The 25,963-nt window shown below is 50.6% G+C and overlaps 1 protein-coding gene across 5 annotated transcripts in view; it reads right to left on the bottom strand.

Moving 5' to 3' along the window:
- Positions 1–25,963, bottom strand: part of PCM1 (pericentriolar material 1) — a 146,962-nt gene that overhangs the window by 18,712 nt on the left and 102,287 nt on the right. For all 5 annotated transcript variants that reach the window (XM_044299703.1, XM_044299717.1, XM_044299732.1 and 2 more), the window contains 7 exons: positions 24,125–24,456; positions 23,867–24,016; positions 7,540–7,712; positions 6,990–7,121; positions 5,081–5,201; positions 4,841–4,972; positions 3,856–3,992 (listed from right to left, as the gene is read on the bottom strand). In XM_044299703.1, coding sequence (XP_044155638.1) covers positions 3,856–3,992; positions 4,841–4,972; positions 5,081–5,201; positions 6,990–7,121; positions 7,540–7,712; positions 23,867–24,016; positions 24,125–24,456 — 1,177 coding nt within the window. The remainder of the gene's footprint in view (positions 1–3,855; positions 3,993–4,840; positions 4,973–5,080; positions 5,202–6,989; positions 7,122–7,539; positions 7,713–23,866; positions 24,017–24,124; positions 24,457–25,963) is intronic.

Raw genomic sequence — 25,963 nt, 5'->3', positions numbered from 1 at the left:
CTGAATCCGTATCCAGCAGCATCCCCAGAAAGACCAATTGCCGGGAAGGAACAAGAGAGGATTTGGGTAGGTTGATAACCCAACCGAACCGGCGCAAGGTCTGCAGCGAGAGATCCACGCTGGCTGAAGTCAGTGACAGAGAAGGCGCCTTGATTAGGAGGTCGTCTAGATATGGAAGCAGAAAAACTCCCCTGGAACGAAGTAAGGCGAGGACCGGGGCCAGGACCTTCGTGAAAACACGAGGGGCCGTCGCCAGCCCGAAGGGAAGGGCAACGAACTGGTAGTGGTCGGACCCCACTGCAAAACGCAGAAAGCACTGATGACACCGTGCGATTGGAATGTGAAGGTAGGCGTCCTGGATGTCGATGGAGGCCAGGAACTCCCCCTGTTCCAGAGAGGCCACCACCGACCTGAGAGACTCCATCCGGAAACGCTGAAGACGAAGGAAGCGGTTCAGCCGTTTTAGATCCAGAATGGGTCGCACCGAACCCTCCTTCTTGGGGACCACAAAAAGGTTCGAATAGAACCCCTTGAACCTGTCTCCCATAGGAACCGGGGTGATGACTCCTTTGTCTAGAAGAGTCTGAAAGGCAGCAAAGAAATCGGCCGCCCCTCGGGAATCCCGGGGAACCCGAGAGCGAAAGAACCGAACTGGGGGAAGGGACGCAAGCTCGAGTTTGTACCCGGAAGACGCAACTTCGAGAGCCCAGGCGTCGGAGACGTGCGCCTGCCAGAAGTCCCTGAACAGGAGGAGACGTCCCCCCCACCCGGGTGGGTGGGGGCGCACCTTCAGGCGGGGGCCTGCTTGGTCGCGGGAGCGCGAGCAGGTTGAGATTTGCGCCAGGAGGGCTGGGTCCGAAAAAAGGGTTTCTTACGCCTGTCCTGGACAGGGTTAGCGGACGGACCTGAGGCGGAGCGAGGAGCGGAAGCCCTACGAGAAGACCTGAAACGGGAGAAGGTGGGACGACCACGAGTGGAGCTCCTAGCCTTGGATTGGGGAAGATGGGTACTCTTCCCCCCCGTGGCTTCAGAGATGATTTCATCCAAACGGGTCCCGAACAAACGAGCACCAGAGAAAGGAAGGCTAGTAAGAGACCGCTTTGACGCGGCGTCCGCCGACCAAACCTTTAACCAAAGCTCCCTCCTAGCCGACACGGCCAGGGCAGACGAACGGGCAATAAGAGCCCCTGCATCCAGGGATGCTTCACATACAAATTTTCCAGCCTGAACGATAAGTTGAGCCAGGGCACGGAGGTCTTGAATAGGGACGTCGGATTCAAGCTCCAGATCCAGCTGAGACGCCCATTCTGAAACCGCTTTACCAGCCCAAGCGGAGGCAAAGACTGGCCTAAGCGCGGATCCGGAGGCCGAAAAGATACCCTTTGTAAGGGCCTCTATACGGCGATCCTCAGTGGATTGTAAGGAAGAACCATCTGCGACGGGAATAGCCGTGCTCTTGGACAAACGGGCCACAGGGGGGTCGACCTTAGGAGGAGACGCCCAGTTTGTGATGCAATCCGCCGGAAACGGATAACAAACATCTAACTTTTTCGGCGGGGTAAACCGTGCATCAGGACGGGCCCAGGCCTTAGAAACCACTGACGAAAAGTCAGCATGGAGGGGAAAAACCGCAGAAGCCTGCTTCTGGCGAAAAAAGGAAACACTGGTTTTCTCAGGATCAGGAGGATCATCGCGAATTTTAAAGGTATCACGGATATTGTTTATAAGGTGGCCCACAGCGGAAGCCAGCTTTGAAGGCAGCGCCGAATCCATATCCCAATCGGAATCAACCAGCTCCCATTCAGAGGGCAAATCCTGCAAGGAGGAAGGACCCGACTGAGAACGCACCCTTGGGGGGGATACCGAAGCATCCGAGGATGACCGGTGATCCGCCCTTGACCGCTTCTGGGATTGGCGGGCTCTGGAGGAATCGCCTGCAGAGAGAGACTCAGACGGGTCGGCCAGGACAGCGGACCCGGAGGGCCCAGCAGGGGAATCATCCGGCTGCGACAAGGGCAACACATCTGCAAGTCGGCCCACAACGCTAGTGAGACTAACCACAGCCTGGGAGAGGGATCTAGCCCAGTCAGGGGGATCCAAGAGGCCAGGGGGTGACACAACAGATGGCGGACCCTGCGATGGGTCTTTGCAAAGCGAGCAATGCGGGTCAGACTGCCCTTGAGGAAAGGGCGCCTTACATGCGGTGCAGGTATGATACCAAGGTCCCACAGGCACTAAGGGGTCAGACATGTTGGTAGGAGCAATAGAAAAAAACCAGAGTCCAGGCCAGGGGGCTACAGTGAGGAAGGGTCAACAGTCCTACCAGGTCACAGAGGAAGCAGAACGGCAGCGGCAGCAGCAGAAGAACGGCGGCGGCAACTAGAGCAATGGTCCGTCCTGCAGTGAGTTCCCAGAAGCACGCAGGCACGAGAGTGGGCGGGACTAAAGAGGCGCGGGAAGAAAGGCGTCCGGCCCCTGACTGAAGACCAAGCAAGACGCTGGGCCGGTCCGAAACTCCGCCCCCCACCGAAAACATTATCGCGCGCGCGCGATTCAAATCCCGCTCCAAACCATCACAGGTCTCCCCAATGGCCCCCGCCGCAGCGGAAGCGAGAGGTAGGAAGCCGAAAGAGGAGGACCGGGTGTAGGCGTCCTGCAATGCAACGGCACAGCGGTCGCATACCCGGCCGCCCCCAAACAAGCCTCCCCATGAGCGCCGCTCAGCTCTCCTGGGACTTGTCCCAGGCGGTACAAACAGGGCGCCAGGCCGCCTCCGAATCGAGCAACGAGGCCATCAGCAAAGGGGAGCCTAGAACAGAACGGAGAGGAGGGGAAAGGAAGGGAGGGGGAGGGGAGCGGAACGCTGCACTAGCCACCTCACCTGCGACGTCTTCACCCTCTAGTCCATCCAGCTGGGACGCCCCTTCAGCCACTGGCACAAGAGTGACAGTAGCTGGAGGGGCTTGCAGGTGGGCGACCCAGTGCTGGCGGGATGCAGGGAAGCATGAGCTGCCCTGGTCCTCCTTTTCTTCTGTGGGGGAGGCAGCAGGGCGGATAACCGGCCCTGGTGCAGCTCAACCCCGGGAAAACAGAGAAGTCTACTGCGACTCTGTTGTCCCTGTGGAAAAATCCAAGTGAAAAAATTAAAATAAAAAATTAAAAACTCTAAAATCTTCTCAAGACAACTCTGCAGTGCAGAGAGTGTCTTGCCTCCTTGACACTAAGCAAAAAACTGGAAGTCTCTCTCTCCAGGCTGAGGGTATAGCTGCTGGAGGAGGGGCTTAACAGTCTTTTACTTAGTGTCACGCCTCCTATGGAGATAAGCTATACCCAAGAGTTCCTGTGTCCCCCAAGGAATTGGGCGAGAAATATTACTGACATCATTCACAATATAAAGGGTTTTACAGGGCAGGTACGGGGACAGGGAAATCCCACCATCAGGGATCATCCTTGGGCAAAGGCTAACCTAGGGCTGGTACAGGAAGAGTGTTATCCCCAGCACCTATTGAAGTGTCCTAGCCTTCCCCTAGCTTATACCCATCACCAACGTCATAAGTGCCCTTGTGGAATCTGTACTATCCATACAGCATCAAACTCACCATTTCACGGTGGTAGCTGGGCAACATCCTTTCCTTATACATTTGAGGTCACCCGGATATCACAGGGTGACTCTCTTTTTAATTTGAATTAATAAAAGCTATATTTTAAAAGGGTCCAATACTCTAAGATAATATTCACTCTGCGGACACCTATACTACTGTTATATATCTAACTTTTTCTGAGATTTATTTTAAAAACAAACATGGCATCCTTGTCAGTGATCTGTACAGGAAAAAAAATGCAAGTTATTCTCACCTTCAGAAATGGGATGACCTCTTTCATAATCGCCTTAATCTGACGGTCAAGCTGTTGCGTATCAATGCGAGGGCAAGGAACTTCAGATCCGTCTTCATTGCACAATCGGCTGTGGTTAGCGTTGTCCTCATTGGAAGCTTTGCAAAATGAAAGAGTTAATAACTTCAGGAATGCAATGCATTGCTATTCTACATCCTCATAACAGGTCACTTCAGAAAAAGCATTAAAAAAATTCCAAATAAGGCTCCTTTCACACTAGCGTTCTGCTGTCCGCTCGTGAGCTCCGTTTGAAGGAGCTCACGAGCGGAGCAGAACGCTTCCATCCAGCCCTGATGCAGTCTGAATGGAGCGGATCCGCTCAGACTGCATCAGTCTGGTGGCGTTCAGCCTCCGCTCCGCTCGCTGTCCGCCTGGCCGTGCGGATCCGTCCAGACTTACAATGTAAGTCAATGGGAACAGATCCGCTTGAAGATGACACCATATGGCTCAATCTTCAAGCGGATCCGTCCCCCATTGACTTTACATTGAAAGTCTGAACGGATCCGCTCAGGCTACTTTCGCACTTAGAAATTTTTCTAAGTTATTAATGCAGACGGATCCGTACTGAACGGAGCCTCCGTCTGCATTAATATGATCGGATCCGTTCAAGCGCAAGTGTGAAAGTAGCCTTAACTGATACATAATTTCTGTGTGAGCTAACTGCAGTAAAGAACTGCAACAAGGCACCTGGCGATGAGCAAGGTACTTTCTTTATACACTAAGGTCTTGTCACCATCCTCACCTGTCCATTATTCTGTATCATTCCAGGTGCTAACTACAAAAGTACAGCACGTCGCCAAAAATACACTTTTTTTGTAGTCAAAATGCACTCTTACCAATATATCACATATGTTATGTATGGGGTAAGTAATTAGTTAGTACTGTATTACCCATGTAGGTTTATATAACTTGGTCTGCAAACTCTTTCCATAAGCTGAGAATTTACCTTGCAGGTTAGTTGCAGCATTGTTGAGGTTATTGCAGGAATCCTCTGCTAAATTATTTTCACTCTCAAGTTTCATGCGCTCATATTCTCTCATTCTTGCCAATGCTTGATCTAGGTGAATCACCGTGTTACCTGTTAATAAATGGACAACTCAAGCTGGAAATCCAGAAACTGCTACAGAAGGTGCAGCTAGTAGCCAAGATAACTAATGTAAACCTTTTACACAAAGATCAAACCTACCAAGATCATCTGTAGCAAAGGGCTCGAAATTGGAAGAGGTTGATAAATTGCTAACATTATCCCCATCATTCTGTTCACCTTCATTGCAAACTGGACCGTCTGAGTTTTTTGTAAACATTTCCTAAAAAAGAAAAAGAAAAGAAAATATTGAATATCATGGGGCAGATATAGGCACACATATCTCTATGCAGAATTCTGCACACGTGCCTTCCACCACATTTATGACTGGTTTCAGACCCTTTTTCCCCTCAAGCTCGACAAAAGAGTTTGGCTTAGGATGTAAGAATGGCCGGAGATCACTCAATGAATGAGCAAAAGCTCATTCATTTGGTGATCCTGTCGTTTTGCAAGCACCAAAACTCCTCGCTCCTCTGCAGCAGATTGTACTGTCTAAACAGTGAACTTCTATGGGCATGTATATGCAGCTCTTATCTCCACTGATGTTCAGGCTATTATCAGGAACCTTTAGTTTGTACCCAATAATTGCCTGAAAGATGCATAGGGTGAGCCGAGCCCCGATCTCCTTCCTGCAGAGCGGTGCCCACTTCCAGACTGAGCCCAGCTGCCCAGAGCATTGATCCTGAGCCAATGGAGTCTTCAGAACTGGAAGTATTTACAGTCATTCACTGTACTCTACCAGGGGTGTGATTTTTTTTTGTGTGTGTGTTGTGGTGGAGGGCGTGGGAAGGCGGGATCCAGGGGCCCCAAGTAAATTTTTGACCAGGGTCCAATCAATATTAAAGACGGCCCTGCTTTTATGCAAATTAACATAAAAGAGTCATATCTTACTTGTGTGACCAGAGAAGAGTCATATTTTCAAGCTCTGACTCATCTCAGGTTAATTTGCATATGTATCAAATCGTTTTGTTTTTTTTATCAATAAAAGCACACAGAGCTATGGGGACTGAGTATTGCAGATGTGCTAGCGGCCATCTAGCAACCCATGTCCTCAGCTCTATACCCAAAATCCAGGTGACAGGTTCCCTTTAAATGGGTACAAAGTCTTAAGCGTATTGTATAATGAACTATTACGTCATGTTCTAATATAATTTGCGTATGAATTCCCAACTTGAATGAATTGAAACCTTTATTGTTTATGAAAGGATAAAAATCTGTGATGGACGCCATACAATACGGTTCTGTGTATGCACCTGCTACGTCCATCACGTGAGCAGAACGCAATCTTAAAGAAAACAATGAAGATTCCAACGCTGTGATCTTGAAATTTACATTTTATTTATTTCTTAGTAAAAATAGGAAGGTCACCTTCCCCCTTTATTATATCAAAACAGCTGATAGACCGGCATCCTTAGGTTTTGGATTGTAGTGTAATATGTTTAAACACATAGGGGGGAATATATCATGAGGAGAATATTTGAAGTCAGTTTTGCTGGAGTCTGTGTTGGAGAACTTTGTGCCAAATGTATCAAATGTCACAGGTTGTTTGATAAAGTTGGTTTGTCCTTAATAAACCTAACACTTCTGTCTAGAGAAGCTCCTCCACTTTTCCTACTCCACCCTCCTCCTGGAGTGAGATTGCGACTTATTAAGAAGTCTTAATGATAAATATGGAGTACAGCTCATTAACATATCTAACCACACCCACTTTTCCACCCATATTCTAAAACTGAAGTGAGTGGTGTAAAAAGTCGGAACATTTTGCACGAGTGTAAAAAGTCGTAAATTTTTGCGCAAGAGTGCAAAAAAAGTCACAAAAGCCCTATTCCCCCCAATGCAAAGTCTAAGAGGGCACTAAAATGCAACGTGAACCCAACCGAAGCTTTATTTGTCGAGAACCAATTTAACTGTTCAGATGCAGCTTTACAAAAGTGAGAGGCACTAAAATGAACGCCTTTTACAGTAAAGAATCGCACGATCAGTGTAGATGCAAAAACATTTAAATACATACATCATCTGTTGTGGCCAAGCTTTCACTGGGGGTAAGCTCAGAGTTGGATGCCATCCACCCAATAGATTCCACAGGCTTGGTGCTGTCATGTTTCTTGTCTGTAGCTTCAGTGACACGTCTGGTCACAATATCCTATAAAAACATGTCGAAATGAGCAATTGTGGACCAGAATAGCACATGTTCTATATTTTACCGGAGCCGCTGACCGGAAGATTGGGGGCGCGCTCCGGAAATGCGGATGCGGACAGCACACTGTGTGCTGTCAGCATCCATTCCTGCCCCATAGAGAATGAATCGGTCCGCACCCATTGCACAATTTGCGGAACGGGTGTGGACCCATTCTACGGAAGTGTGAATGGACCCTAAAGGTGATCATCAGAGATACTTTTGATCATGAGCTATGCCTGGTGTTCAGTTGAATGGGGCCGAGCTATAATTCTAGAAATACAACAAATAGACAAGAGGGAAACTTTTTCTAATCCAATACACCTCTCTTACTGATCAGCAGAAGAATTGCACAATGACACGTTCAGCAAAGCAATGATGTTACCTGTAGTGCGAAAAGTGCTTTCTGTCTCAGATAATCCGTATTTAGAAGCTGCAGTTCATGGAAGAGTTCAATAAGAAAACGTGGGTGGCATTCATTTTGAGAAATCAGCGTAGCAACTTCAGAGTAAATGGTATCCCGCAATGCTTCAAACAAAGAAAAGTCACTTCCGGCCTCTGCAAAGTAAAATAAGATTATTAGCTGTACAGATAGCATATGACCTGATTAGAGCTAGTTATCAGAATTAAAGTGTACCTAAACTTCTGCAGAACTTCATTAAAAAATATTCTATGTGCCATAAGGTGGATTTCTTAAATGTATTTTTTCACATTTTCCATAAAAAATAGGCACCTGAAGTTCAGGAGTCTATAGAACCTGTACAATTTGGAACCTGTACAATCATCCACCGCAGTGAGCGATGTACAGGCAGGAGCACACATCCCTCGGCCCCCTGTGCCGGCTCTGCTCTGCTAAAGCCTGGCATGGCAGATTAGTACAGGGGCTCCTGTACAGATGTGCTAAGCAAGGCTTTAGCAGAGTGGAGCAAACGCAGGCAGGAGCTCTGCATAGCACACTGCTGCTATGGCCTGTTCCCACTCCACTAATGCCTGTTGTAGTACAATGGATATGCTACGCCAGGCTTTAGCAAAGTGGAGCTGGCACAGGCAGGAGCAGCGATGTGGAGCCGCACAGTGGAAGCTGTACACCCCCGTGACATGACAGCGGTGTACAAGTGTACAGATTCCAAAGCAATAAAGACCTCTGAGCTTCAGATGTCAATTTCAAGAAGACCTGAAAAAATTTAAATACCCTAAAATACAAATATTTAATGACATTTCAATTTTATTTTTTTAATAAAGTTCTTCAAAGGTTTTGTTACTCTTTAAATTTAAAGTGAATCTAAAAAAAAAGAGCTTAAGATCTGCACTTTTGGTGCCCAATGCAAACACTTAAAAATGCTCTCCCGGCCCTTAAAGTGGCACTCCGACAACACTCTTTTGCCCGTTCATACAAGTGAACTGCAGTATGGTGAGCTCAATCACCTGCCACATCTTCTATCCAATACCACATCTATTCAAATTTGCTGTTTGGTCAAGAAATTGGCAAATACCATAGACCTGCCAGTTCACATAACGTCTGTTGTGTGGACCAGAAGTCCATGAGAACCACATTCAGGCATGCGTTGCTGATTTTTAGTCTGCAGCATGTCAATTTATTCTGCAGGTTTTACCCAAGGTGTGGTGGTTTCTCAGGATTTTTGGGCTGCAGATATTCTGATTAGTGCTGTGTGAGGTGCAGATGATAGACTAGGCTTTCTTTTCAATGCTCCTCGCAAATCTTCTTTTCAGTTAGTTTTAGTTTACGCTGGGTTCACCTTACGTTTTTGCCATTCTTTTAAACTTATACAAAAAACGTATACGTTAAACGGTTGCCTCTGAAGGATGCCATACAGTGGCATCTGTCACCATAGAGTTCCATTGTATAAAAAAAAAAAAAAAACACACACACACACACAAAAAAAAAAAAAAAAACCTAAACACTTTTTTTAAACCGGATTGTGCAGTATGGAAAAGCGTGGTGTGCTACACTTTTGCAAGTATATGTTCAAAAGATGGCAAAAACGTGACGTGAACCCAGCCTCTCATGGCAAAGTCCCTTAAAGGGATTGTCCCACCATTCCATACCACATTCATTTTATAAATTATAAGAAAATATGTTTGACATTTACCCAAAAATCTATTTGCATAGTATGGAACTACCCCACAGCACTATCTGCAGCTTTCACTCACGCTCAGTCCCTCTGCCCACAGCCAGGTCTCTGCAGAGCATCTAAGGCTACTTTCACACTTTTATTTACCGGCACTGAGTTCCGTCACAGGGGCTCTATACGGGAAAAGAACTGATCAGGCATATCCCCATGCATTCTGAATGGAGAGTAATCCCCTCAGGATGTCTTCAGTTCAGCCATTTTGACTGATCAAGCAAAAGAGAAAACCGTAGCATGCTACGGTTTTATCTGCGGCTAAAAAAACTGAAGACTTGCCTGTCTGTCCACATGACAAGCGGAGAGACGGATCCGTTAATGCAATGCATTTGTGAGACGGATCCGCATCCGTATGAGTCTCACAAATGCTTTCAGTCACATCCAGATCGGCGGATCCGTCAGTCAGTTCCAACGGCGGAACTGCTTGCCGGATCACACTGCCGCAAGTGTGAAAGTAGCCTAATACAGAGGATGACGTGGTGGTTGAGCAGCACTATCTTTTCTATTTGTTGGGCTACCAAAGTAATTTGTGCAGCATTTTCTTAATACCTTTCTTAGCATTTTTTTCCTTTCTATTTCTTTTAGTTTAATTTAGTTTTACTTAAAATGTATAGTTTATTCTTTAACCCCTACAGGACCAAGACAGTTTTCACCTCCAAAAACAGAGCCTGGAAACTATAGGCCGGTAAGTTTAACATCTGTTGTGGGTAAACTGTTTGAAAGTTTTCTGAGAGATGCTATATTAGAGCACATATCAGCATGGCTCCATGAGGGATCGGTCATGCCAAACTAATTTAATCAGTTTCTATGAGGAGGTAAATTCTAGACTTAACAGTGGCAAATCAATGGATGTTGTATATCTGGACTTCTGCAAAGCATTTGACACTGTACCACATAAAAGGTTAGTATATAAAATGAGAATGCTCGGACTGGGAGAAAACGTCTGTATGTGGGTAAGTAACTGGCTCAATGATAGAAAACAGAGGGTGGTTATTAACGGTACACACTCAGATTGGGTCACTGTCAGCAGTGGGGTACCTCAGGGGTCAGTATTGGGCCCTATTCTCTTCAATATATTTTATAATGATCTTGTAGAAGGCTTGCATAGTAAAATATCAATTTTCGCAGATGACACTAAACTGTGTAAAGTAATTTACACTGATGAGGACAGTATACTACTACAGAGGGATCTGGATAGATTGGAGGCTTGGGCAGATAAGTGGCAGATGAGACAAATGTAAGGTTATGCACATAGGAAGGAATAATGCAAGTCACCCGTACATACTAAATGGTAAAACACTCGGTAACACTGACATGGAAAAGGATCTAGGAATTTTAATAAACAGCAAACTAAGCTGCAAAAACCAGTGTCAGGCAGCTGCTGCCAAGGCCAATAAGATAATGGGTTGCATCAGAAGGGGCATAGATTCCCGTGATGAGAACATAGTCCTACCACTTTACAAATCATTAGTCAGACCACACATGGAGTACTGTGTACAGTTCTGGGCTCCAGTAAACAAGGCAGACATAGCAGAGCTGGAGAAGGTCCAGAGGAGGGCATCTAAAGTAATAACTGGAATAGGGCAACTACAGTACCCTGAAAGATTATTAAAAACGAGATTTTTGTATAACTTACCAGTAAAATCTCTTTCTCGCTCTTTCCTTGGGGGACACAGAAGACCTTGGGTATAGCTCATCTCCCTAGGAGGCGTGACACTAAGTGAAAACTGTTAAGCCCCTCCTCCACAGCTATACCCTCAGCCTGGAGAGAGAGACTGCCAGTTGCGTGTCCAAGTAGTGAAAAAAAGGCAAAGTCCAAAAGTGGAACCAACAAGCCAACTACCCAAAGGGTAAAACAACTCGGAAACCGTGCCAAGAAAAACAAAGAATGGGTGGGTGCTGTGTCCCCCAAGGAAAGAGCGAGAAAGAGATTTTACTGGTAAGTTATACAAAAATCTCGTTTTCTCGCCCAGTTTCCTTGGGGGACACAGAAGACCTTGGGACGTTCAATAGCAGTCCAAGAGGGGAGGGACCACAGCACCAAGGCGAAGCACCCGAAGGCATCAAAAAACCGCCGCCTGCCGACCAGGCGGCCCAAGGCAGCATACGCCGAAGCCCGAGTATGCACCCTGCAGAACTCGGTAAGGTGTGCAAGGAAGACCAGTGACCGCCTCGCACAAATGCATGGCCGAAGCCTAATGTCTCCGGCCCAGGAGGAACCGACAGCTCTGGTGAAAAGAATGGCGACACCAAAAGCAGAACCCTGCCCTTGGTGCGGCAACCACAGCAAAAGCCACTCCGAGAAAGCGGAGGAAAGCCACCCTGGAGGCCATCCACACTCTGCGCGGACCTCCTGGAAACACAAGAGACCAAACGTCGACAAGAGTCGGAGATCCCCAAGGAAAAACTGCAAGGCCCAAACAACGTCCAAAACGGTGAAGTGTCCGTTCCCGGGGGTGAGAAGGGGAGGACGACTGCCTTGATGAAAGGAAAGACGAACACCACCTTCAGAAGGAAGGAAGAGACAGAATGGAGAACAGCCCTGTCCTGGGGAAAGACAGAAGGCTCGGAACAAGAAGGGCCGCCACTCAGGCACCCGTCATAGACACGATGACTACAGAAACACAACCGTACAGGACAGAAGGAGTAGAGAGAACTGCTGTAACGGTTCCAAGGGAAAGATTGGAGCGCCAAGAGCCCAGTATGTAGTTCCCAGGGCGGTACCGGAGGGCAGTACAAAAGGAAACCAAGAGCCGCTCCACGGAAGAAGGTCCTGACAGGCCCAGAGGGGCGGGGAACGCTGAAAGAGGAAGGACAGCGCAGACACTGATACTTCAAGCAACAGAGTCCCAGTCCCAGGTCCTAGGCCGGACTGGAGAAAGACAGAACCATGGAGAGAGAAAGGCAGAGTGGGGGAACGCCCAGCTTCCCACAGAACCCCAAGGAAAGCCCTAATTCCTACCACAGATCCTGGACGAAAACACGGCCAGGAGTGACACTAGCGAGCCCACAATAGTCGCCTGGGCAAGCGGGCGAAAACCCAATGAACAGGCGCAGACCAGTAACCCGGGCAGAACGGTCGTAGAACTGGTCCCGTCGGCCCCGAACAAAGGTGTTCCGTATCCACCGGAGTGGGGGAGCAGAAGGACAGACAGACAGGGACCAAAGGGTCCGTCCAGCAACCGCCAGATGCCAGTACAAGACAGGCTAAAGCCCAAGCCGATGTAGCCACCACAGGAAGACGGACTACAGTCCCGGTGTGGGGGATCTAAAGACAATCTTGACTAAATGGTAGTCCTCCCAAGTTACCGAGAAGGTAAGTCCATAGCAGAAACGTTGCCTAGAATGGAAAAAACGCAATCTGCACCCAGCGGGAGGACAGAACGCGGTAGACCCGGTAAATAGGCACACAGCAAGTACAGCCAGTTTGAACAAGGGGGACAGTACGAGGCCAAAAGGAACACCAGAACCATCAACATGAACAACCATGCTCTCCCCAGAGGGGAGGGCAGTGAAGGAACAGCCTCTGAAGCGTGGCCGGAACAGAAGCCACATTCGGAGTGATCCGTACCGAGTGGGAGCCAAACAGAGACGGCGAGAAAAGGCAGTCGAGAAAGAGGCCGGCATAACACCCTCCAAACGAAAGGAGGAGTGGGTAACAGAGAAGCCATAGGACAGCTCAAAGGCAGAACCCCGCTACACTGAGACGCCCGGTTCACCGCCTCGCAGAAGGCGAATACCCTGAAGAACCCAAGGTGGAGGTCCTCCGGACCTGGGTAAGCGAGCACCCAAGAGAAGTTGGATGACCTTCCCAAGAAGAGTGGCCGAACCTGGTAGCAGAGCAGACTGAACGCCGAGGGCGCCAACCGGAAAGAATCATACCACACCGCACTCTCAGAGGAGGAAATAGTAGTAGGTGAGGGGACTGTAGTACCCGCCAGAGCCAACATAGAATGCGACGGGCGCTGCAGACAGCACTCTCGACCATGTAACCACCAGCGCAGGGAAACAATGCCACGGGAGGACGAATGGGTACGTATCTAGGAACCACGAACACTCCCCGGGCGGAAGGGCCTAACGAAATGAATGAGCACCGCCCAGCTCGGTGCAGTAGCGAGCAGGTAGAGCCCGTTTACTTATATATATAAAAGGTATTCATTTGTTGTTCATTGGACAACACCTGAGGCTCACACAGGTGGACAGAATGATCTCTGTAGAGAATAATGCAAGTCTTGCTGCAACCACCGACTCCCAAGATAATAAATATGTCGCAGGAGGAAAGGAGGCATACGTACGAGTAGCCCCGTAAGCAGTGAGGCCAACCCACCTACGGAACGAGGAGGCATACGCGGCCCGAACAACGCACGAGAGCGTCCGCTCACTGCAAAAATATCACTCAGCGAAGAGGGCCAGCCACAGAGCGCCACAGAATCTACGGAAGTGCAAAGTGCAAAGTGAAAAAGAGTTATGCACAAGACTAGTATTTTATGCGATGGAACGCAAACTGACCGCCCCGAAAGGGGGGAAATGTACCTGGCAAACTGTAGTCTGTAAGAGTGCAAAGGCCCGCCCCAAAAAGGGGGGTGATGCCCAAGGTCGTACCTACGTCAGAGAAGTAGGGCGTATCATACTTCGCCCAGAAGGGGGCCATGCACATAGCCACACAGTATCCAGCAGGAAGTCCACCTAGTGAAAGGGGGACATGCACAGGGCTATCCTAGCATTAAGTGAGTGTGCAACAATCCACCCAACACCGAAATTTCGTGAGAGTGTAACAACTCCGCTAATAAAGGGAAACATGTGCAAGTCCAACACAGCACATACAAGAACAGCCTTGAACCTCGTGAGCGTGCAAATTTCCGCCCAGGAATGAGGGGTGGTCACGCACAAGGCCAGCACCGTATACAATGGGAGCGTAAACGTTCCACCCATGTTAGAGGGCCATGCTCAAGGCCAGCAACGTATCCGGTGAGAGTGTAGTATGCCGCCCAGAAAAAAGTGGTGGGGGGGGGGGGGGGGGGCATGCACATGGCCAGCATCGCATCCAGGGAGAGTGCGAGCAGTCGGTGAGAATGTGTGTATGTCACCTGAAGGAGGCATGCCCATGGCCGGCAGCGAAACCAGTGAGAGTGCGTACACCGCCCACGGAAGAGTGGTCATGCATACGGCCGGCAGCGGATCCAGTGAGAGTGCAAGCACCCCGCCACGTATGGGGTTCATGCACATGGCCAACAACGTACCGGTTAGAGAACAACCACCGACCGAGGGAGTGTATGTATGCCGCCACAGGGAAGGAGGCATGCCCAAGGCCGGCAACGAATCCAATGAGAGCGCATCGTACCGCCTATGGAAAAGCAGTCATGCACATGGCTGGCAGTGAATCCAGTGAGAGTGCCGAATGCCGTCCACGGAAGGGAGCCATGCCTATGGGCGTCAGCGACGCACAAGTGTAGCGTTCCGCCTATGGAAGGGGGTCACGCACATGGTCAGCAGCGAATCCAGTGAGAGTGCAGCGTTCCACCTATGGAAGGGGGTCGTGCACATGGCCAGCACCGTATCCGGTGAGTGCAGTATTCCGCTTAAGAATGATGGGGGTCATGCACATCATCGGCAACGAAACCAGTGAGAGGCAGCGTCCCACTTGTGGAAGGGGGCCGTGCACATGGCCAGCACCGTATCCGGAGAAACTGCCGTAGTCTGCCAATGAAGAGGGGTTCATGCACAAGGCCAACCCGCAGCCAGGGAGAGTGCAGTATCCCGCCGAGGAGGGGGGTCCTGCACATGGCAGGCGTCATAACTGGAGAGGGTGACGAATCCTGCCTACAGAAAGGGCCGCATGCACTTGACCAGCGCCGTATCGCGGAAGAGGGCAAGAAAAACGCCTAGAAGGGGAAAATGACCCTGGCAGCGCCGCAGCCGGGGAGCGCGACATGCCGCCTATGGAAGGGGGGCATGTATACAGGCAGCACTACTGAGATCAGGCTGCAGCGTCCTGCGCAGCCCACAAGGTATATATAATAGATAAATAAATAATATATATATATATATATTTTTTTTTTTTTTTTTTTTTTTTTTATTATTATAACAGCCTCACTGAGGCAGAAAGGTGAGCCACCTATAGGGGCACAGAATCCCTGAGAAGCAGGGAAAAAAAAGGGGGGGGCAGCCACACAGGCCCATCCGAAGCCGGCCTGTACCCAAAGGGTTAACAGGGATCCGGCCTGGGGGGCGGCGCTGCGATCCCCTGGGGGCGGGGGAACCTCCAGGCGCGAAGAATTCGCGCCTGGAGAAGTTCCAGCCCCCTCCAACAGAGGCCGGAATTTTGCGGCCTAGCAGGCCGTGAAGCCGGGGCCTAAATTTGTAGCGGCGCCCGGCTGACCGGGGCCGCACAGTATTCAAATACCGGCCGGGCCTACGGAGCGGCGCCTGCACATACCGGCCGCGGATGCCCACCCCGCGGGCCGGAAGAGCCGGGGACCCTGATTTCGCTGCGCCCGGCCGACCGGAATGTTCCGACGGTCGGCCGGGGGCTTGAAGCATAGCGCTCATTTGCAGGCCGCGGGTGCCCACCCCGCTGCCCGGAAGCGAGGACCCTGCGCCCGGCAGCCATTTCACTGCACCATATGGCCGGCAGCCACAACCACCTTGCCCTTGGACCGGTGCCCATGAGGGTAGAGGAGGGTCAGGGGCAGCAAGGCGCGGGCCCCCTGGCCCTGAAGCAGTGGCCGGTAAGAGAGGGAGACCTGAGACCGGGTGCCAGTGAGGGTGGGAAGCCTGCATAACCCCTCCGTCAGGGGCAGCTAGGTGCGGACCTCTGCAGCTCCCTAGGCATCCTTCTTGCAGAGAGAAGGTGCTAATGTCCTATGGAGACCAGGAGAGAGGGAGCAGAATGTCGCCCTGCGGCAGCCCAGGGGCCAGCCTAGTCTAGCAGGGACAGAAGGGTCCAGAGGCCCAGTATGGGGGTCAGGCACGCAGGAGACCGGGGTGGGGTGAGGGGTGAGGGGGGGGACGTAGGGCTGGAGAAGCCAATCTCTCACCATAGCCGTCTTCACCCTCGGTCTGTTCCAGCAGGGTCGCCCCTTCAGCTACTGGCACCGTAGTGGCAGGACGCTGGAAGAGGGACTTGGCGTGCGGGCGACCCTTACGCTGGCGGGATGCAGGGGAGCTAGGCTGCCCTGGTCCACCTTGTCTTCTGTGGGGGAGGCAGCAGTGCGGATGCCGGCACTGGCGCAGCTCAACCCCGGGAGAAACAGAGAGGTCTAGTGCGTCTCTGTTGTCCCTGATGATCTGAAGAAAAAGAAAAAGAAAAAAAGTAAAAAGCAAAACTAAACAGGAGAAAACAGCCCTGCAGTAGCAGGGAGTGTCTTGCCTCCTTGGACACTAAGCAAAAAACTGGCAGTCTCTCTCTCCAGGCTGAGGGTATAGCTGTGGAGGAGGGGCTTAACAGTTTTCACTTAGTGTCACGCCTCCTAGGGAGATGAGCTATACCCAAGGTCTTCTGTGTCCCCCAAGGAAACTGGGCGAGAAATTAGGGCTATTCACTTTAGAAAAAAGACGACTGAGAGGAGATCTAATTAATATGTATAAATATATCAGGGGTCAGTACAGAGATCTATCCCATCATATATTTATCCCCAGGACTGTTACTGTGACAAGGGGACATCCTCTGCGTCTGGAGGAAAACGAGATTTTTGTATAACTTACCAGTAAAATCTCTTTCCTCGCTCTTTCCTTGGGGGACACAGAAGACCTTAGGGGGTATAGCTCATCTCCATAGGAGGCGTGACACTAAGTGAAAACTGTTAAGCCCCTCCTCCACAGCTATACCCTCAGCCTGGAGAGAGAGACTGCCAGTTGCGTGTCCAAGCAGTGAGAAAAGGCAAAGTCCAACAAGGAACCAACAAGCCAACTACCCAACGGGTAACAAAAACTCGGAAAACGTACAGAGAAAAAACAATGAATGGGTGGGTGCTGTGTCCCCCAAGGAAAGAGCGAGAAAGAGATTTTACTGGTAAGTTATACAAAAATCTCGTTTTCTCGCCCAGTTTCCTTGGGGGACACAGAAGACCTTGGGACGTTCAAAAGCAGTCCAAAAGGGGGAGGGACCACAGCACCAAGGTGAAGCACCCGAAAAGCATCAATGAACCGCCGCCTGCAAACCCAGGCAGGGCAAGGCAGCAGCTGCCAAAGTCAGAGTATGCACCCTGTAGAACTCAGCAAGGCGTGCAAGGCAGACCTGTGGCCGCCGTGCCCAAATGCACGGCCGAAGCCCAATGCCTCCGGCCCAGGAGGCACCGACCGCTCTGGTGAAAGGAACGGTGACACCAAAGACAGAATCCTGCCCTTGGTGCGGTAACCTCAGCAATAGCCAATCTGATCAAGCGGAGGAAAACCACCCTGGAGTCTATCAACCCTATGCACAGACCTCCTGGAAACCCAAGAGGCCGAACGTCTGCAAGAGTCGGAGATCTCCAAGTAAAAAACGGCAAGGCCCAAACAACGTCCAAATAGGTAAGGCGTTGAAACGAAAGGCAAACACCACCTTCAGAAGGAAGGAAGGAAGAAACAGGATGCAGAACAGCCCTGTCCTGGAAAAGACAGAAAGCTCGTAACAAAAAAAGGGGCCATTCCGGCACCCGTCAGAGACACGACTGATACGGAACACAACCGTACAGGACAGAAGGGGTAGAGAGAACTCCTGTAACGGCTCCAAGGACAAGATTGGAGAGCCGAGAGCTCAGGATATAGTCCCCAGGGCGGTACCAAAGGACAGTACAGAGGAACCAAAGAGCCACTCCGAGGAGGAAGGCCTTGGCAGGCCCAGAGGGCCGGGAACGCTGAAAGAGGAAGAACAGCGCCGACACTTGACACCTCAAGTAAAAGACAGAACCATGGAGAAAGAACTTCAGAGTGGGGAATGCACAGCTTCCCACAGAACCCCAGACAAAAAAAACCCTAAGTCTTACGACAGATCCTGGACGAGACACAGCCAGGAGTGGACAGTAGCGAACCCGCTGGAGTCGCCTGGCAAGCAGGCGAAAACCCAATGTGAACAGGCGCAGACCAGTAACACGGGCAGAAGGGTCAACAAAACTAGCCCCGTCGGCCCTCGAACAACGTTGTCCCGTATCCACCCGAGTGGGGGAGCAGAAGGACAGATGGAAAGAACCCAAAGGATCCGCCAGACGCCAGGAGAAGGCAGGCTAAAGTCCATGCTGATGTAACCACGTTGTACAGCCCCGGTGTGGGAGATCAAAGGACAATCTGGACCGAAAAGGTAGTCCCCCCAAGTTATCGAGAAGGTAAGTCTACATCAGGACCATCGTCTTAGAATGGGCCACGCAATCTGCACTCAGCGGGAGGACAGAACGCGGTAGACTCGGTAAATAGGCACACAGCTAATACAGCCAGCGTGAACAAGGGAGACAGTACGAGGCCAAAAGGAACACCGGAACCATCCACATGAACAACCATGCTCACCCCAGAGGGGAGGACAGTGAAAATACAGCCTCCGAAGTCTGGCGGGAAGCCACATCGGAGTGATCTGTATAGAGCGGGAGCCAAACAAAGCCGGCGAGATAAGGCAGTCGAGACAGAGGCCGACATAACACCCTCCAACCGAAAGGAGGAGGAGTGGACAACAGGGAAGCCATAGGACAGCTCAAAAGCAGAACCCGCTACACTGTGAGACGCCCGGTCCACCGCCTCGCAGAAGGCGAATACCTTGAAGAACCCAAGGCGGAGGTCCTCCGGACCTGGGTAATCCAGCACCCAAGAGAAGTTGGGTGACCGTCCTGAGAAGAGCAGCCCGAACCCGGTAGCAGATCAGACAGAAGCGTAGAGGCGCCAAGAGGAAGGACTCATACCACACTGCATCCGAAGAGGAGGAAATTGCAGCAGGCAAGGGAACAGCAGTCCTGCCAGAGCCAATGAAGAAATCGAGAGGCGCTGCAGACAACAGCACTCTCGACCATGTGACCACTAGCGCAGGGAAGCAATGCCGCAGAAGGACGCAAAGGGCATGCATCTAGGACCCACGAACACTCCCTGGAATGAAAGGCCAACTAAATGAATGAGCACCACCCAGCTCGGTGCAGCAGAGAGAAATAGAGCCTGTCCGGTCAGGAGGACAGAATAAACACCCTAGGGACGAGTGCAAGGCTGGCGGCAAGCATAGTCTCCCAAGAAACAAAGGTATGCCGCAGGAAGCAGGTGAGGCATACGTACGAGCAGCCCCGTAAGCAGCGAGAAGGCCAACCCACCTAGAAAAAAGGGGGGGCTCGTCCCAGAGCGCCACAGCATGTACGGAATTGCAAAGTGCAACCTGAAAGGGAGTTATGCACAAACCTAGTATAGCATGCGATGGAACGCAATCAGTCCACCCCGAAAGGGGGGAAATTGTACCTGGCCAACTGCAGTCGGCAAGAGTGCAAAGACCCGTCCCAAAAGGGAGTGATGCCTAAGGCCGTACCTACTTCAGAGAAGCCGGACATACCCTATAAACCAGCAGGAACGCAGGAGGTCCACCTAGTGAAAGGGGAACATGCACAGGGGTATCCTAGCATTAAATGAGTGTGCAATAATACACCCAACACTGAACTCAGCGAGAGTGCAACTACTCTGCCAATGAAGGGGGACATGTACAAGTCCAGCACAGTCATATAAGGACAGCCGTGAATCCCATGAGCGTGCCAAATTCTGCCCTTGAAGTGAGAGGTGGTCACGCACAAGGCCAGCACCGTATCCAATGGAAGTGCAAGCGTTCCACCCATGTTAGAGGGCCATTCTCATGGCCAGCAATGTATCCGGTGAGAGTGTAGCACACCGCCCAGAAAAAAGCGGGTAAAGCACATGGCCAGCATCTCATCCAGGGAGAGTGGGAGCACACCGCCATGCATGGGAGTCATACACATGGCCAGCAACGTACTGGCGAGAGACAAACACAGTCACTAAGAATGCGTGCATGTCGCCTGAGGAAGGAAGGCATGCCCCTGGCTGGCAGCGAATCCAGCAAGAGTGCGTACACCGCCTACGGAAGAGGAGTCATGCATATGGCCGACAGCGGATCCAGCGAGAGTGCAAGCACCCTGCCATGTATGGGGTACATGCACGTGGCCAGCAACGTACCTGCGAGGAAACACCCAAAGACAGAGGGATGTATGTATGCTGCCTGAGGGAAGGAGGCATACCTAAGGCCGGCAGGGAATCCAATGAGAGTGCAGCATACCGCCTAAGAAAAGGCCGGCAGCGAAACCAGTGAGAGTGCAGCATAATAACATAGTACATAAGGACATCATAGCACATCAGCGAGAGTGCAGCATTCCGCCTATGGAAGGGGGTCGTGCACATAGCCAGTACCGTATCCGGTGAGAGTGCAGTATTCCGCCTAAAAAAGGGGGTCATGCACATGATCGGCAACAGATCCAGTGAGAGTGCTGCGTTCCGCCCAGGAAGGGGGTCACGCACATGGCCGGCAGCGAATCCAGTGAGTGCAGCGTTCCGCCCACGGAAGGGGGTCACGCACATGGCCGGCAGCAAATCCAGAGAGTGCAGCGTTCCGCTTATGGAAGGGGGTCGTGCACAAGGCCAGCACCGTATCCGGTGAAGGTGCAGCATTCCGCCTAAGAAGGGGGTCATGCACTTGGCAGGCACCATAACTGGAGAGATGATGAATGCTGCCTACAGAAGGGCCGAATGCACTTGGCCAGCGCCGTATCCTGGAAGAGGCAAGAAAACCGCCTAAAAGGGGAAATGCCCTAGCAGCGACGCAGGCTGGGAGCGCAACACCATGCCGCCTGTGGAAAGAGGTCATGCAGACATGCAGCATTACTGATGAGGCTGCAGCGTCCTGCGCAGCCCAATAGAAATCATGATCTATTATTATTTATTTTATTATTATAAAAAATTTTTTATTTTTTTCTTATTTAAACTCAGCCTCTGAGGCTAAAAGGGAGCCACCATATAGGGGCCCTGAGAGACAGGAGAAAAAAGGGGGGCCAACTATACAGACCCATTTTTGGGAGCCGGCCTGCACCCAAAGGGTTAACAGGGATCCGGCCTGGAGGGCGGCGTGCGATCCCCTGGGGGCAGAGGAACCTCCAGGTGGGAAAAATTCGCGCCTGGAGAAGTTCCCGCCCCCTCCACCAGAGGCCGGAGCCCGCGGCCGGTTTGAAGCGCCATTCCGCCTCAGGTCCCGGCGGTGTGACGGGCCGGGCTAAATTGCGGCGCCCGGCCCGTCACACCGCCGGGACCTGAGGCGGAACGGCGCTTCAAACCGGCCGCGGGAGCCCACCCTGCGGGCCGGTCGGGATTGCGGCCCAGCAGGCCGCGAAGCCTGGGACCAAATTAGCGGAGCCCCGCCGACCGGCACCTGCTGGGGCATAGCCCAATGCCGGCCGCGGGAGCCCACCCCGCCGGCCAGAAGAGACAGGGGCCCGGAATGGCGGTTTGCCGGCCGCGGGAGCCCACCGGCCAGCCGGTTAGAGACAGGGACCCGGAATGGAGACAGGGGCCGGAATGCGGTTTTGCCGGCCGCGGGAGCCCACCCCACCGCCAGAAGAGACAGGAGGGCCGGAATGGCGGCTCGCTGGCCGCGGGAGCCCACCCCGCCGGCCGGAAGAGTAAGGGGGCCTGGAATGGCGGCCCGCCGTGGGAGCCGCGGAGCCTAAAATCTTTTGCGGCGCCCGGCCGCACCGGAATATTAGTGCTGACCGGACCGGTGCCCGTGATGGGTCAGGGGCAGCAAGGCGCAGGCCCTCTGGCCCTGAAGCAGTGGCCGGTAAGAGGGAGGGGGACCCTGAGACCGGGTCTGTGAGTGTGGGAAGCCTGCATAACCCCTCCGTCAGGGGCAGCTAGGTGCGAACCTCTGCAGCTCCCCAGGCATTCTTCTTGCAGGGAGAAGAGTGCCAATGTCCTATGGAGGGGAGGAGAGGGAGCAGAATGTCGCCCTGTGGCAGCCAGGGGCCAGCCTAGGGCTAAGGGACAAAAGGGTCCAGAGGCCCTGTCAGTATGGGGGTCAGGCACGCAGGAGACCGGGGTGGGGGGGGGGGGGGGGAGACGTAGGGCTGGAGAAGCCAATCTCTCACCATAGCCGTCTTCACCCTCGGTCCGTTCCAGCAGGGTCGCCCCTTCAGCTACTGGCACCGTAGTGGCAGGACGCTGGAAGAGGGACTTGGCGTGCGGGCGACCCTTGTGCTGGCGGGATGTAGGGGAGCTGGGCTGCCCTGATCCACCTTGCCTTCTGTGGGGGAGGCAGCAGTGCGGAAGACCGGCACTGGCGCAGCTCGACCCCGGGAGAAACAGAGAGGTCTAGTGCGTCTCTGTTGTCCCTGATGTTCTGGAACAAAAAGAAAAGAAAAAAGTAAAAATCAAAAATTAAAACAAGGAGAAAACAGCCCTGCAAAGCAGGGAGTGTCTTGCCTCCTTGGACACTAAGCTAAAAACTGGCAGTCTCTCTCTCCAGGCTGAGGGTATAGCTGTGGAGGAGGGGCTTAACAGTTTTCACTTAGTGTCACGCCTCCTATGGAGATGAGCTATACCCCCTAAGGTCTTCTGTGTCCCCCAAGGAAACTGGGCGAGAAAGAAGGTTTGTACACAAACATAGAAGAGGATTCTTTACGGTAAGAGCAGTGAGACTATGGAACTCTCTGCCTGAGGAGGTGGTGATGGTGAGTACAATAAAGGAATTCAAGAGGGGCCTGGATGTATTTCTGGAGTGTAATAATATTACAGGCTATAGCTACTAGAGAAGGGGTCGTTGATCCAGGGAGTTATTCTGATTGCCTGATTGGAGTCGGGAAGGAATTTTTTTAGTGGGGAAAATTGCCTTCAACCTCAGTTTTTTTTTTTTTTTGCCTTCCTCTGGATTAACTTGCAGGATAACAGGCCGAACTGGATGGACAAATGTCATTTTTTGGCCTTATGTACTATGTTACCTCAACAACAGAGCCAATTTGTTCAGCTCTGATGTGTCACTTTATGTGGCAATAACTTTGAAATGTTTTTGCTTATCCAACTGATTCTGAGATTGTTTTCTCGTGACACGTCATTCGTGTTATGCGAAGAGAGCTTTGGGTGACTCATTCAAAGTCGCTTTGTTCAAAACTTTGGAATAATACTGTACGGGCTCCGATGAGCCGAAGTTAGTTGTCCACAAAGTCGAGCGTGACTTGGTGGAATAACTTCGGTAGTTGATTTTTAAAGTAGAAAACCACTTTAAAACCCAACTTGGATTCGGATCCGACTAGTATCTCAAAGCCTTGGGTAAACAGGACTGCTATGGCAGCAGTTGAGCTGGAACCTTCTTAAACTCAATTCTTTTTGTACATTTTTTTTTTTTTTAAACATGATACCCCATCCATGAAGTCATAAAAAAAAATAGAAAAAAACTGAGGACAGTGACTCCTTTGCCCCAGTTACAGGGAACAACTGCTCCATGTAATAAAATTAGTCTCTGGCAGAGTTAATCTCTACTCCCTACCGAATGATTTACAAAAACAAGATTCTTTACAATTAAAATATAGTTGGAGTTTGAGCAACTTGGAGCATATTATAAAGAGAGAGTACCTGAGGAAACGTCAGCTGTTCTATTGTCCTTCCTCAGTCGTTCTATGTGATCACAACTGGGATTTGCTTCAGTCGTTTCCTCAGTCTGGGCATGTTTACTGCTGCTTTCCTTAGGTTTAGCAGTGCTGGAGACACTTGCGGCGTGGAGATCTGTGCAAAATTACACAGTATTATTATCACATTAATATTGACTCTTAAAATAGAAGTAATTTAAAAATTTATTTAAAAAGAAAAACATAAATAATAAATAAAAATTACCATGGTTCTTCAGTCCTTTACTTTTCTGATGGAAAATTTTCCTTTTCTTACTCTTTGCCTTTGGCGTTTTGTCCTTGGATGCCAGGCTCGCTTGGGCTGATGCTTTTCTGGATTTGAAGGTTTTAGTAACAGTTGTGGGATCTTCTGGATCTGGTATACTGCTCAAACTCTCCACAGACTCCTCATCGTACTGCCTCAATGGCTTGGCGGAATTTCCAATGGCTGCACGCCCAGGATCCATAAAGGGAGACAGTTTACACTGGTCTTTATTTTGGCCTTCTAATCGACGACCTCTACTTTGTTCTCCTTCATCTGCTCTTTTAGGAGAGTTTCTGAGGGGGATTACAATATGATTTTAGGTATTAAAGAGGAAACAACATTTGCAGAAAGGACAGCATGGGAGTGTGTGTGTGTATACACACACACACGTGTGTATATCTATATCTATCTATATATCTCTGTCTATATCTCTAGTTGGCAGAGTTAATTATTTGTTACAATCAGTGCATTAAGGACCAATCATAAAATACTTTGAACAGTTGGCAGTAGACTAAAAAACTAGCAAAACATGTTTTTCTAAAACCTAAATTCTTATTTAGGGGGAATCTGCATGGTACACCACAACCATGTTCATTTTTTTGTGGAAATGCTGGAGATTTAGCCCCTTGTAATATACAGGTTGAAACACCTTCTTGGTTTCCAGTACAAACATTTATATCATCCATAACACAGTTTGCTCTACAGATACAAGGATCCAGCAGATCACCGGAACGGAGCAACAGATTTACTTCTATGGGGCCACAAAGGATGCGGACAGCACTCCATGTGCTGTCTGCTTCTTTTGTGGCCCCATAGAAGCGAATGCGTTTACATTCAAATTGCAAAAAATGATGCTCGGATGCAGAACCAAACCACGTTCATGTGCATAAGCCCTAAAACGAATAGGCAATGCAGATAACACCACAGTGTAAATTGTGTTCCATAACACAAGTAGAAAATAACCCAATTCATTAGCAAAGACATACACCAAAAATATAAACTACACACTTAGGGCCTCTTGCCGGCGAGTGTGCGGATTAGGTCCGGATGCGTTCAGTGAAAAATGCGTGACTTCGCAAGCAAGTCCATTCAGTTTTTATCGCGCAGGTGCACTGTGACTTATTGCGTTTTGCACACGCGGAATAAAAAACTGATTTTTTTTACAATCTCTTAGCAGCCATACGTGAAAATCGCATCACATCCGCAATCACTTCTATGGGGCCAGCGTTACGTGAAAAATCGCAGAATATAGAACATGCTGCGATTTTCATGCAACGCACAAGTGAAGCGTGAAAAACATCGCTCATGTACACAGCCCTATTCAAATGAATGGGTCCAGATTCTGTGAAAGTGCAATGCGGTCGCATAACACATTGCACCCGCGCAGAATACTCGCTCATCTGCAAGGGGCCTTAAAAGGAAACCTGTGATCAACTTTATGCTGCCCATACTAACGTCAGAATAAAGTAAGGACAGGCGAGTTGATTTCAGCGGTCGGTCATTTAAAAGTAAGTGGTTGCCGAGAACCAACATCACAATCATTGCAGACTGGGCCTGGAAAAGAGTCCGGCCACCTGAGAAGAGTCCTGGTTATTCATAATCTCCTGCTCACCTGCTGAGGACTGACAGTCTAAGGCCCCATGCACACGGCCGTTGTTCACGGCCGTGTGCGGGCCGTGGAACCGCGGCCTGGATCCCTCCTGAGAGCAGGAGCGCACGGCGTCACTGGTTGCTATGACGCCGTGCGCTCCCTGCTGCCGGCAAAGTACAGTAATACACTGGTATGATCTATACCAGTGT

This window comes from Bufo gargarizans, chromosome 1, assembly GCF_014858855.1.
Source record: "Bufo gargarizans isolate SCDJY-AF-19 chromosome 1, ASM1485885v1, whole genome shotgun sequence".
NCBI classification, from domain to species: Eukaryota; Metazoa; Chordata; class Amphibia; order Anura; family Bufonidae; genus Bufo; species Bufo gargarizans.
The sequence above is the reverse complement of the archived record's forward strand: the minus strand, read 5'-3'. Positions and strand labels throughout refer to the sequence as shown.